Genomic DNA, 12,500 nt, shown 5'->3' with positions numbered 1-12,500 from the left:
TCTCTCTGCTCGCATTCGGTCACCACTGGCCACTTGCCACTGGTGCTCAACCTCCGGCGGGTAATAGGGCCAGGCCGCTCAGGGAAAGAGAAAAGTATCAATGAAACTAAAACGTGTGTATGAAACATGCCAAACATCAAGATATTTGGAGGAAATTCCCATCAGCAGCTGGCAAAACTGATTTCTGAACGACTTGGAAACGATCTGGGAAAATGTGTTTTGAAAAAGTTTTCCAATAAGGAGACGAGGTAAGTATTGATTTTCATTCACTCCATATTTTTGGTTAGATTTACAGAGCCGTTGCCACACTAGGCAATTTTTCGTGCAAATTGTCATGCAATTTTATTGCGACCAAAAGTACGCACATTACGAAACAGGTTAATGGGTGTTACACAAGGCAACGTTTCTTGTAACTTGACAAGTTTCGATGATCACATGCGGTACCACAAACCGTTCACAAGTTGCTGGATCGACAGATGTTACACTATGCAATGATTAAAAAATAATTTGTTGCTGCATTGCGAGGCACGTGCCCAAAGTATAACTGATTTCTACCTCTTGCATTGGTGGTGGCAACAAAAATGTTGCACGGACTATTTGTGGCAGGGTAATTTTTGCTTATAGACAAACAAAGGGTTAAGTATCTGTACGGGAGATACACTCTAGTCTAAAACAAAATAATGATAAGTAGTTTGGATGACTTGAATTCTAAATATGAATTGGTTATTGCATCCGTTTTTCATTCAGGAAATGTGTTACTAAATCAAAAATTAAAGCTTCAATAAAAATCTGAATTTAAGGCTACAACTACATGTAGGAGTAATCAGGGATTAGTTAGTACATTGGAATGTTACAACAGCAGTAAACAACTCGCTGATCAGGCTTAAGCCCTGGCCAAACGCTCGCAACATTCCAAAGCAAAGTTGCGACATGTGTTGCACGGGGTGGCCAAACGCATGCAACATTTTCATCATTTTCAACGCAACATGTCAATGTTCATGTGCCCCAGGCCCTTGGCGTGCAAGAATTGGACCTAATGCGCATGCCTTAGCGCAACATTGTTGCGTGAACGTGGCCAAATGAGTACAACATCATGCAACATCCAAAATGTGGCACGAAAAATGTGACCATTTTCAAATTTGATCCAACATCATCCAACATGTTGCAACATATCGCAACACGGTGACCAAACGTATGCAACATGTTGTGCCCAACGTTGTTGCAAGATGTTCCGTTGAAATGTTCTGAGAGTTTGGCCAGGCCTTTAGTTGTATTACTCCTACAGCCTTTTAAAATTGATTTTAAAAAAGCACTGATGCTCGCACGTCTTCCCTTCCTCTGTAATTTGCATGTGAGTTGTGACTAAATACATGTGCTTGAAAATGATTGAGAATCACAATGCTGCTTTTGTCCTTAAGAGCATGCTCACCTTCCCAAATACAAGTTTTGTGATGTATTTCTGTTTACGGTACATTGCCCAACCTCCCAAAAACTCCAGATTCTTTCTGCTAAATGCTTGTGCCCAGTCTGTGTACTTGGCAGGTCGCATCTCCAGGACATAATTATTCCCATTTCAGGTACCTTACCCCTCAGCCCAAAATTTAGATACTGTCGGGCTAATACTTGTACCCAAGCTTCTCGCAAGTCAAGTTTAGGTTGCGTTCTCCTGATGTCAAACGCAATAACCCCTTTCCATGGGAGGACATCATAATTTTAATTTAATTAATGTAATAACAATTTAAAAATTACTCAGCATGACCGTTGTAACATGCTATGTACCTAGTAGACATGTAGCTTGTGAAGGCAAATGCCTAAACAATGACAATTTGATGAAAAGAATTGAACTGAATTGAATGTTGCTTTTGGAGGAACGTAAAGCTGGAGTTCCTAGAGAGAAACCTCTCCAGACAGACTTGTTCAGGAATCAGTCCCTGTCCTTATTGGCGGAAGGCCAGAGTCCTCACCACTCCACCAACCCTGAAACTCATGACCACAAAAATATTGCGTAAAAAAAATGATTTGAGTCAGAGCTGCATCTTGATGTCAAAGGAATTAATTTTATTCGTTTGCTTCAACCATTATTTTCTGAAAGGAGACCTTATCTTAAATTTCACTGGTCAGTGAGAGAACAAGAGAAAGATCTTCCTTATGTTATGAGGATTTGATCAAAGGAAGAAGGTTAACAAAAACCATTCCTCAAAATAAGAATAGATTTTTACAACATACAGTAGATCTCTTCCCTATAAAGTAGAATTTCATTTTGGCTCATTGTACCATAATTACATGTGAATGGGGCATATTATGCTGGCCTTATCTACAAAAAGTTAGAAAATGTACAATGTAATTCAGCTGGAATGTTTTTATTTTGCCATTTGTTCATTTTTCTGTGGACTTTTTCAAGTTTTATTGTTTTCATTTACGTAATTATCAGTAGGTTTCAATTACCATTCATTGTAATATGGTTGCTTTTAGTGTTGAGATTGGTGAGTCAGTCAGAGGGGAAGATGTGTTTATTGTTCAAAGTGGCTGTGGCGATATCAACGATAACTTAATGGAGCTACTAATTATGATAAATGCATGTAAGATTGCATCCGCACAGCGAGTGACTGCTGTTATTCCATGCTTTCCATATGCAAGACAGGACAAAAAAGATAAGGTCAGTGCACAAGGCAGCTGTCATCAAAATTATGACAATAATTTGTGCAGTGTGCCTTCAAACTTACTGAATCAAAAGTAAGCTTTTAAAGTTTGAAATCTTCTGCTGTGCCAGGAATCTGTGTGGGTCATCAAATGACCACATTCTAGGCATGACAGGAGACCCTTACGGTGTTGGAAACATGTAAAAAAAACCTGTTTATGAGGGAAAAAAGTGGATCAACTTTTTACAAATGGCCATAGTATAACCTACAGTAGGCTTTGTAATGCAGCCCAGTCAAAATGCGCGGGCAGGCAGCGATTTTGCTACCTACGACGAAATATCCACTGCCTACTAAAGTTCATTGATAACAAATTAATGTCTCCACTAGACCAAAATTAACTGTAGCCAAGACATATTATCAACATTTCTTATGGTGAACAGAGCCAAAAATTGGATTAAATTTCTGAGACGAACTGACTCTGGCTTCTCTACGCAATTGCTAAAATTGCGTCAATAACTGCGAGGATCATAGCTTTACTTGATTTCATATGCACAGTTCAGTATATGATTCATTTCATATATATCATTTCAAGAAATTTATATGTAACAGTCGTAGATCTGCTAGTTCATGTACATAATTTTCGTTATGTTTCAAAATGGGAATTTGTTTTAATATGTAGACTTTTTTCTTGAGAATAAAACTCCACAATCAGATTAGGAGGTTTTATTTTTTTTACTTTCAAATGCTCGTCCTAAGTAGGCGGCGGAATGGACCAAAGTACCCGGTGGTCTATCACCGAAAGCTGCCTCCTTTTGAAACCTCGGATGACGTGGGAAAATGAGCCACAAGAACGGCCAGCAGTCAAAGCTCTTGCAGTTGCAAACCAGATGTGTTGATCACACACTTTCTGAAAGGAAGGGAAACATTTTTCCTTGCATGAAGAAATAAATGAGTGTTCCAAGGCGTGGTCTATCTGTAAGCTGAAAAAGACTGGGCTGAGTTTACCCCTAAAATGCACCAGATACGTCATCAAAACCATTTGAAGCTGTAATTTTCAAATTTTTTCGAGAGAGCATACCCGGACCCCCTACCAGGCAAGGGCCAGATGCCTACTACTGAAGCCGTCTTGCCTGCATATAACCCAAAACCATTTTGACTGGGCTGGTAATGAGAGCTCACTAGTCATTAAGAATTTGTTGGAATCATGCAATGTTATTTCTTTGTTAATTACGGTAAGATTTGAGAGTACTTGGACTGGAGAAAAATTATTCCAGTTATGGCCAGTTCTATATCCATTTATATCCATGGTTAATTCACGTGGCAGAGGGTAACCCCTCCCGAGTCTGCTTCCAGATATATCTGTCTGGAGCCCTTCTCTGCCATGTAGGTTCTAAAGAACTGATAATGTTCAATTCCCATTATTTCCCTCCAGCATGTTCGGGCCATCCTCCTGGTCAAGTCCAGCTCCTGAGAGTCCAATCTGTCACTCACAACATCCAGCTGTTCTTTGAACCTTGCAGTATGGCCAGCCCATCTAAGTTTTTTAGACCTTAATGGCATTGACAATATCTATTATGCCTGTTTGTTCGGAAATCCAGGTATTGCATTTCCGATCCCAAAGGGAGATATGCAACATGATCCATCTTCTTTGGGCAATGGCAAGCGTCATTTATTAGTCAGTTATTGGAAGGATACACTCATTGAAAACATTTATTTTTCATCTTCACTGGTAGTAACCTTTCTACTTCTCAGGATGTCTTCATACTTTCTACATACATGTAATACAGTCCATCCGAGGGTTATCCTCCTTTTGATCTCAAGCAGGAGGTCACCATCACTTTGCAGCATCCCCCTGTATTCTTTCCGTGAAATTATGTTGATAGTGGCTTTGTTTGCATAGTAACTGTTGTTGAGCATCACTTTGGAATACTGGTTAGCAGGTGGTTGTTGTGTTAGTGAGTATGAGTATGTCTTCTAATTCTCCAGGCCCCAGTTGTTCCAACAATGGATAGTACTAGTGCTATCCATTGGATAAATTACTATCCAGTGGATACATGTGCCGTACAGTGTAAGTCATATGGAAACCAATTGCGCTATACAATAGATAATGTGGATAGCATTATCCACCTTTTGAATAATTAGGGCTTGGTGAATTGGCATTTAGAAAAGCATCACCCAACCTTGTCCCCAGGGTCTCTCTTCTTCCTTTCCTTAGGAAGGGAAGAAGGAAGACCCTGGGGACAAGGTTGTATCATCACCATGACCACTTACTTTCCATGATGTTGAAGGGACAAAGTTATGAGTGACTATTATTAATGTTTGATACATGTATTATTAACCTCTGTGACCTACTGTTGCAGAGTCGAGCACCAATTTCAGCCAAACTGGTGGCCAACATGTTGTCCGTAGCTGGAGCTGATCACATCATTACCATGGATCTACACGCATCCCAGATACAGGTGCAAAGCACTTAACATAGTACATGTACTTTTTTGACTTTTGGGCATCTTTCTACTTAGAGAAACATTAGCCAGAAGTCATCTTGAATGTTTCATTTTATGTCAACTGGCTAACCTACATGTATGCTATAAAAAAAGTAAAAGTTCATTTTTAATTGGCTGTCCTTTTTTTGTTATTAAAGGGAACCTCCACTTATAAAACAGGGAAGTAACTTTAAACCACAGAACATAATGTTTACAATAAAAAGTGTTCAAACGTTTTCCGATTTTGCATCAGGAAGAAATAAATTCAAATTTTTATTTTTTAACCTTGACAATAATTGTACCGCTTGTATCAAAATAATTATTTACATTTTGACAGGTTTGTCGTGTGACTCCTACCCTAGCAACCAAGTCGCGAACAGTTCAAGTGAAATCAGCAGCTGACAATAATGACTGTTTTTAACAGATACATGTAGCACGAGCAGTCAGAACGGGTGACAATTTTTTTCACACGGATAGCCCAAGCCATTCGAATGAATGCAATAATTGAATTTTTTTTCGCATGGATAGCCCGAACCGTGGAAACAGATGCAAATTTTTTTCGCACAGATAGCCCGAGCCGTACGAACGGATACCCAATTCGTTCGTACGGCTAATGCATGGCATACACACGGCTATCCGTGTGAAAACGGCAAACCATAAGGATCGTTTTCCCGTGAGAGGTCACAAATGCTTGTTTTGGTTTTCAATTTCCTTGGGGCCACCATCTTAAATATTATTGTGACATGTCGTGGTTGCCCTATTGTTTCAAAACATAAGCTCTTTGCGAGAAAACAGCAACCATAACACGTTAAAATTATTCAAGTTGGCAGCGCCCCGGAAATTTGAAAGTGAAAATAAGTGATTTTTTTTTTATACAAACTCTTTTTTGAAGAAAAGTGTAGAGCAAATTTGATTGCAGACATTATTTTGTTCAGTGAAAGTTAATATATGAAGCCATATGTATTTGAACTGCAAAGAGAATCATGTTGAGATGCTAATCATCGCAGTCATCAGTTAAAAGGAAAGGAAAGGAAAGGAACTTTATTTAAGTGTCTAGTCTTCTAGTGCTGGACCACTAATTTGGGACACTGTAAACCAAAATAAAAAATCAACAAATTAACACAAATAAGGAGAGGAGAGGGGAAAACAAGAGTACCCGGACAAAATCCTCTCAGTGCAAAGTAGATAACCAGCAAACTCAACCCACCTATGACATTGAGACTGGAAATCGAACCAGAGCCACATTGGTGGGAGGCGAGCGCTCTCACCACTGCGCCCATCCCAGCACTTGAGCAGTAACTGAAAGGAAAGCCTGAAAATTCCAGGCATGAAAGGGAACAGGTTAAAGCCTGAATATTTCAGACTTTCCTTTTGTTGCTGTTCAAATATCGGTAACTAATAACTGAGATGATCAGCATCTTAACTTTATTATTTTGATCGGCTCAAAATTAGTCAGAGTGGAGGTTCCCTTTAAGATGCAATGACCAAAATTCTGGTTGTTGAAAGGCTGCAACTTCATACAATGTAAGTAAAGATGACACGCCAAAATGGCAAGGCATTTTGATGTTAACTCATTTCTTTTATTTGATGGTTTGACATGTAATATGCACAATGAATGATCATCACATTCGAGACAGCAACTTGTGCTGTTCCAAAGGAAACCTGAAAATCATCCAGGTTTGAAAGAGACTCTCACCCATGACCATGTGATTGTGATTCACTGCAATACCATATGCACTTTTAAGCCATCTGCAAGCTGGTCCATCGTAAGTTGTCTTGAATTCCTTATGAGGTGAATGGATTATATTCAGATATTTCAACTGTGGATCATGATGACCTTAAAGGGGCTATGTCACGTTATTTCTGAGTGTTTAGGGGAAATTTTTAGGTAATCACACATTCAAAACTTGAAAGTTGTAATGTGGAATTCCTTTACTGATAAAAGTATCGTTACATCACAAGCAAGATGATTCTGAGCAAAAACAACCTCCTATCTAGGCAATTTGCCATAAACTTGAAAAATGTTGGCCTCTTTTGTCAAGATTGACCAAATGCAATCTCTTTCAGTCTTGTCCATCCATGCCTCTCTTTCCTTTTGCTATATTTCTTTCATGTTTGAATTCAAGAGTTTTAAGTGGTTATTGCAGTGTTTCATATTATTCTACTTTTGTGGTATTTTGGGTGTCATGAAATTACATCATTTTGTGTGACATAGCCGCTTTAATTAAGGTGGCTTACTACAGTTTTACAAAGAAAAAGATCAAGATTTTGAAATCTGTGAAATTAAAGAAACAGGATGTCTCTTCTGAAGTGTTAGTCACTGCAATTGATGTAAAAGTAATTTTACCTAGCAAATAGTTCTTTATTTCTTTAAAGATTCACCCAAAGGTGAAGCGTATTAAATACAATAGGACTAAGTCCCCTACAAGGTATTTACACTCCAAAAAAATCAGAAATCAGGGGGAAATGCTCCTGGAGTGGAGTGGGGGGTGGGCTGGAAACTAGAAATTTCAAAGGCCCAATTCTCAAAACCTAGCTGTATGACCAGGATGAAAATTATTTTGGGAATCAGTAAACAATATGAAGACTAAACCGTCAACATTTTTTTAAAAAGATCTATGAGACAGTTTTTAAATTATTATCAAAATAAAAGAAAATGAATGTTTTTGCCATTTGCAAAAAACCCGTCAGACAGATTTAACCATTTGTTTCTATACACGATTAGCTTTTCTTGCTAAGGAAATCCTGAAGTTTCAAGGTGGGCTTGTACACCTAGTTTTTGACAAAAAGTGTCTACATGTAGTTCCAGTCCCTCCTCCAGGAGCTTAGTCACTATATTTTAATTAGCATTTTCCCCTGATTTGCATTTATGTGTAAGGTAAAATTATCATCATTGCATTGCATTAGCTAACACTTCAGAAGAGACATCCTGTTGCTTTAATTTCACAGATTTTAAAATCTTGATCTTTTTCTTCGGAAAACTAGTACATGTAAGCCACCTCAAGGGGGAGTGATTATCCTGGGAGCAAAAGAAATGGTGCACGCACACTTGTGTGGCCGCTTTGCAAAGGATTTCAGGCATCCCTCCCAACTGCTAAGTTTTTTCTCAACTGTAAGCAGGGTGAGATGAAATTTCAACAAGCTGTAATTTCATCTTACTAGCCTAAGCCTCTGAGCAGCTAGCCCAAAACAGTTTTAGTTTAAATTCAGACCTCATCAATAATTCAGGAAGCTGCATGAGCTTTAAAACTGATAAAACACTCATTAGAATTCTCTATAAATTATAAAGCATACTAATAAATAAGGTTAATCAAAGTTTAAGCAAGTAAACAACTAGGAGCGACTGCAGCCAATTGGTCAGTGGCTTTAGTATACTGGTGCATGCGTGGAATACCGTGTGCTTTGGGCTGTATCGCTTATTTGTCAGTGTGGCGGGAAGTAGGAGCATTGTGTGTTTTAGGTACAGCTGCTAATGTTCTCCTCCCACAATTTGTGGCATGCTGCACATGGTCAAAAAATTGTTCAACTTTTGAAGATCATCAGTCAAAAGTAACCGAAAACAACTGAAAGAGTACTGTGTACATATTAATATTTTTGTCAAACACCGTTACACAGGCTTCAAAGTAAACAAATTTGTTGAATTAATATTATTCAGAATAACAAGTGCAAATAAATTTGCTGACAGATTTCTCAAGTATGGCAAGGAGATCGTCCTAAAATCGAGGAGAAACCCAAAGAGTTCGTCAATGTTATCAGAGTTTGCAAGATAGGAATATTACATTGCGATGTACGTTTATGTGATTTGACAAGAGAGGGTTTTTGAACAAACCTTTAAAGCTCAAAAATTAATTGCGGACTTTTGAGAGCTCACTAGCATTTTCGTTCTTGCCCTCCTCAAAGCATTTTTTGTGCCATTGTATACCTAGTATAAATCTTCTGCATTGATCTTCTTAAAGATTCGGCCAAGCGAAAACTGGAAGTTTGAGGCGAGTTGCTCAGTCCAGACCCAGTCGTTGCCAAATTGGATACAGCCAGCTAAAAATATGATTTAAAAGGATGATTTTGGGCCCTTTGTAGTCTTCCACTTTCTCTCTCAAACTATTTGCTCAACACTTCTGTGACATGTTTGCATCAGAAAAAAAGCAACCAACAATGCCACACTCATGTCAATGCTTGCCCATCAGCCCCGGCTATCGGACAGCCTTTTTGTCATGCCCATGTCATACTCCTTTAACAGAGACGTTAAGATAGCCCGGTTCCGGGTACGGATACGGGTAGGATTTCCCGTACTCAGTTACACGGAAAACCAATCAAACTTAAGATACACCGGGTGACACCAGGTACGATCTGAAGCAAGATGGTGGCTCAGAAGATCTGAGCCACCGTCTGAAATAAGCCGAAAACATTTTTTATCAGATTTAATTGACTTTTTTTGTCTTTTCTTACAATATGCTACAAATATGCCCTGGCCTCAAAAATGGAAGAAGCCTCCTTTACTTCTATCAAAACGTTTTAATCAAGAAGTATCCTTTCAAGTCAACATAAAGTATGAAATTTGAATTTAGGTTTTTTTTCATCGTGGTTCATTTTGTAATCCCAAAATGCTTCAAATCAGAAAAACAATTGTTTATCCAAGAATCTGGATACTATTCTGGACTAATTAGCAAAGTTAAAGACCATAAAAACTTACCCGTTTCTCCATTTTTACCGGGCGTGAACTCACGTGTAGACCACTGATTACCCCAGGAAAACGTGTAGCTTTTGCGGGAAGGACACAGTCACGTGATAATTTAATTAGTTCAAAATGGCGCTAGCCGTACCCCTGTGTGAAAATCGGGGTATCTTAAGGTGTCTAATACCTATTGACTCCTGACCTGCCCTCCTCCCCCCTCTCCCCCCCCCTCCCCCACTGATGAGTAAAGTTGTTTGGCATTAGACAGAGTAAAATCTATTAAGTCTCACCCCTACGAGTCGATGTGTTAATTTATAATCAATATATAAACAATAGCCTTCATTTGGCGCGAAAATATGCTTGGATATTTGTCCGCGGACATTATCTGTTCCGAGAAGCAAACAGTTTTCCAAGAGCGAAGCTCAAGGAAAACTGTGAGTTTCGAGGAACAGATAATGTCCAAGGACAAATATCCCAGCATATTTTTAAAGCCAAATTGAGGCTATTGTCTTTATTATCCTTCAAATAGTTTTCGCAACAAGCAGGATGTGCCAGTCCGTCATATGTCAACACCTCAAAGTTTGTCAATTGGCTTCCAAAACCCCTTCATTCAATATTCATTTCCAGAATTTCGAACAGACTTCGCTTCAGTTAAAATAATATGCTTGGGGAAAAAGTACAACGTTTCAGTGAAAGGAAAACATACTTTTTTAATTTTGTGGATACAAGTGTTGGATACGATTTACTAACAGCTTACCGTCAAAAACGTTAACAGCATATGACGTGGATTTTTGGTGTTTTATGGTACCGCTATATCGACCAGCAGGTTTATCTCTTCTTCTGTTACGAAAGCAAACCGTTCTGCCATCCTAACATTAATTTTAATGTGAGACTTGAATCCTTGAAGTCGGTTTTAAAAATTGGGGAATATCTGAGGATATTCCCCAGTTTTAGCTGGGGAATATTCGCCCACGTGACGCGTTTAGACCAATCGCGCGCGAGCAAAAATATTTGATGGATTATAGGTAGGTATATTTTTAGATTTGTGTCATATTTTTGAGCTCTAGAGGTTACAGTAAAAAATGGGAAATAAAGGAAATGCTTTGCATATTACTTGTCAAACTATCAATAATTTTTTGTAAGGATGAACCCTGAAAAAGCCCCTATGGGGAGTGGTCAATTAAGTATGTAATAGATGTACTAGAGCAGTTTTCAAATGAGTGTCAAAAGTAATTAGCGAATTGCTTTGGTTTTGCATTACTTCACTCAGTGATTGGTTCAAAGTTCGCGCAGCATTTTTTCAACCAATCAGAAGTGTGAGTGTGCACATTCTCCTGTGCTTTGTTCGGTTACATGTAATTACTTCAAGTTTTGATTGGTTTACTGGATTGTCTCCGTCCTTTTTGATTGGCTTTGGGTTTGGTTTTTACGACACTCTATTGAAACTCACTCTATCAGAATAATGATAAATGATGAAATGATATATGAAATGGATCATATATGAACTGCGAGTATGAAATCAAGTGAAGCTATGATCCTCGCAGTTATGAAGACAATTTTTGCAATTGTGTAGAGAAGCCTGAAAAATTCAGGAGGTCAATGGGGTTTGAACCCGTGACCTCACACCGGTATTGCGAGGTCACGGGTTTAAAGTCCTGAATTTTTCAGGCTTCTCTACGCAATTGCAAAAATTGCGTTCATAACTGCGAGGATCATAGCTTCACTTGATAAATCTATTTGTTATTTTTAAATAACAAAATTAAATAATTAAAATTAAGTGATGGGAAGCTTTTGTGTTCCTCCATGTCTGCCAGGAGATGAATTAAGTGCTTTGCTGATTACGTCTGAGAGATCAGAATGTGAAATACTACTGATTTGTGTGATTCATAATATTGAACATAAATCTTATGTCTTTGACGTTCAGGGTTTTTTGACATACCTGTTGATAATTTGTACGCTGAACCAGCTGTTTTGAAGTGGATCAGGGAGCACATCACTGACTGGCAGCAATCTGTAATCGTCTCACCAGATGCAGGAGGTGCTAAAAGGTAGCTAATAGAGAGCTTAAGCAAGGACAACGATGACGGCTATGAGAACGCCACAAAACAATAGGTTTAATTAGCAAAAACAAAGGCTCTGTGCACCCTGCACCTGCGTTTTACATTTGTGTACATTTCTATGCTATTCTCGCCCAAACAACAACAAGAACTGATCAAATTTCAGGTTACGTGGAGGACATGAGCACCTGATGACTTTAATTTTCTTGTTAAATATCCACACCAGTCTCACCAATTTTATTCCTGGAAATATTGACACTTTCCAAGCCAAGCTACTTAGAGTAATTGCAAAATTACTACAATAATGGGAAATAATGTTTTTAGACAACATTCTCATAGCCATTGACGTGTCCTTGCTAAAGGTTCCTGATATTAAGTTGAGACCTGTTTTTTTCATTTTACTTAAATACCAATTTGCTGTTTGAAGTGGACCAGCATCTTCCAGGGTGATTAATGCATATTTTCTTGATTATCCCAATTTTTTAGCCCTCACAGTAATCACATCAAACGATTTTTAACTTGGAGTCTTGAAACAATGATAACAGATTATTTGCAAACCTTGTGGACAAAAGTAATTTTTGGAAGGTAAAGGAAGGTTTAGACATAAAAAAAAACACTACGGTAATTCATTCTTTCTTCATTTCACTTA

General features: G+C 38.4%; 1 protein-coding gene across 1 annotated transcript in view; it reads left to right on the top strand.

Moving 5' to 3' along the window:
* The first annotated feature begins 74 nt into the window (after positions 1-74).
* The window catches only part of LOC137999529 (ribose-phosphate pyrophosphokinase 2-like), a 20,747-nt gene continuing 8,321 nt past the window's right edge, over positions 75-12,500 (top strand). The window contains exons 1-4 of the mRNA XM_068845312.1: positions 75-248; positions 2,473-2,656; positions 5,000-5,099; positions 11,719-11,842. Coding sequence (XP_068701413.1) covers positions 127-248; positions 2,473-2,656; positions 5,000-5,099; positions 11,719-11,842 — 530 coding nt within the window. The 5' untranslated portion in view covers positions 75-126. The remainder of the gene's footprint in view (positions 249-2,472; positions 2,657-4,999; positions 5,100-11,718; positions 11,843-12,500) is intronic.

This window comes from Montipora foliosa, chromosome 4 (genome assembly GCF_036669935.1).
Source record: "Montipora foliosa isolate CH-2021 chromosome 4, ASM3666993v2, whole genome shotgun sequence".
NCBI lineage: Eukaryota > Metazoa > Cnidaria > Anthozoa > Scleractinia > Acroporidae > Montipora > Montipora foliosa.
The sequence above is the reverse complement of the archived record's forward strand: the minus strand, read 5'-3'. Positions and strand labels throughout refer to the sequence as shown.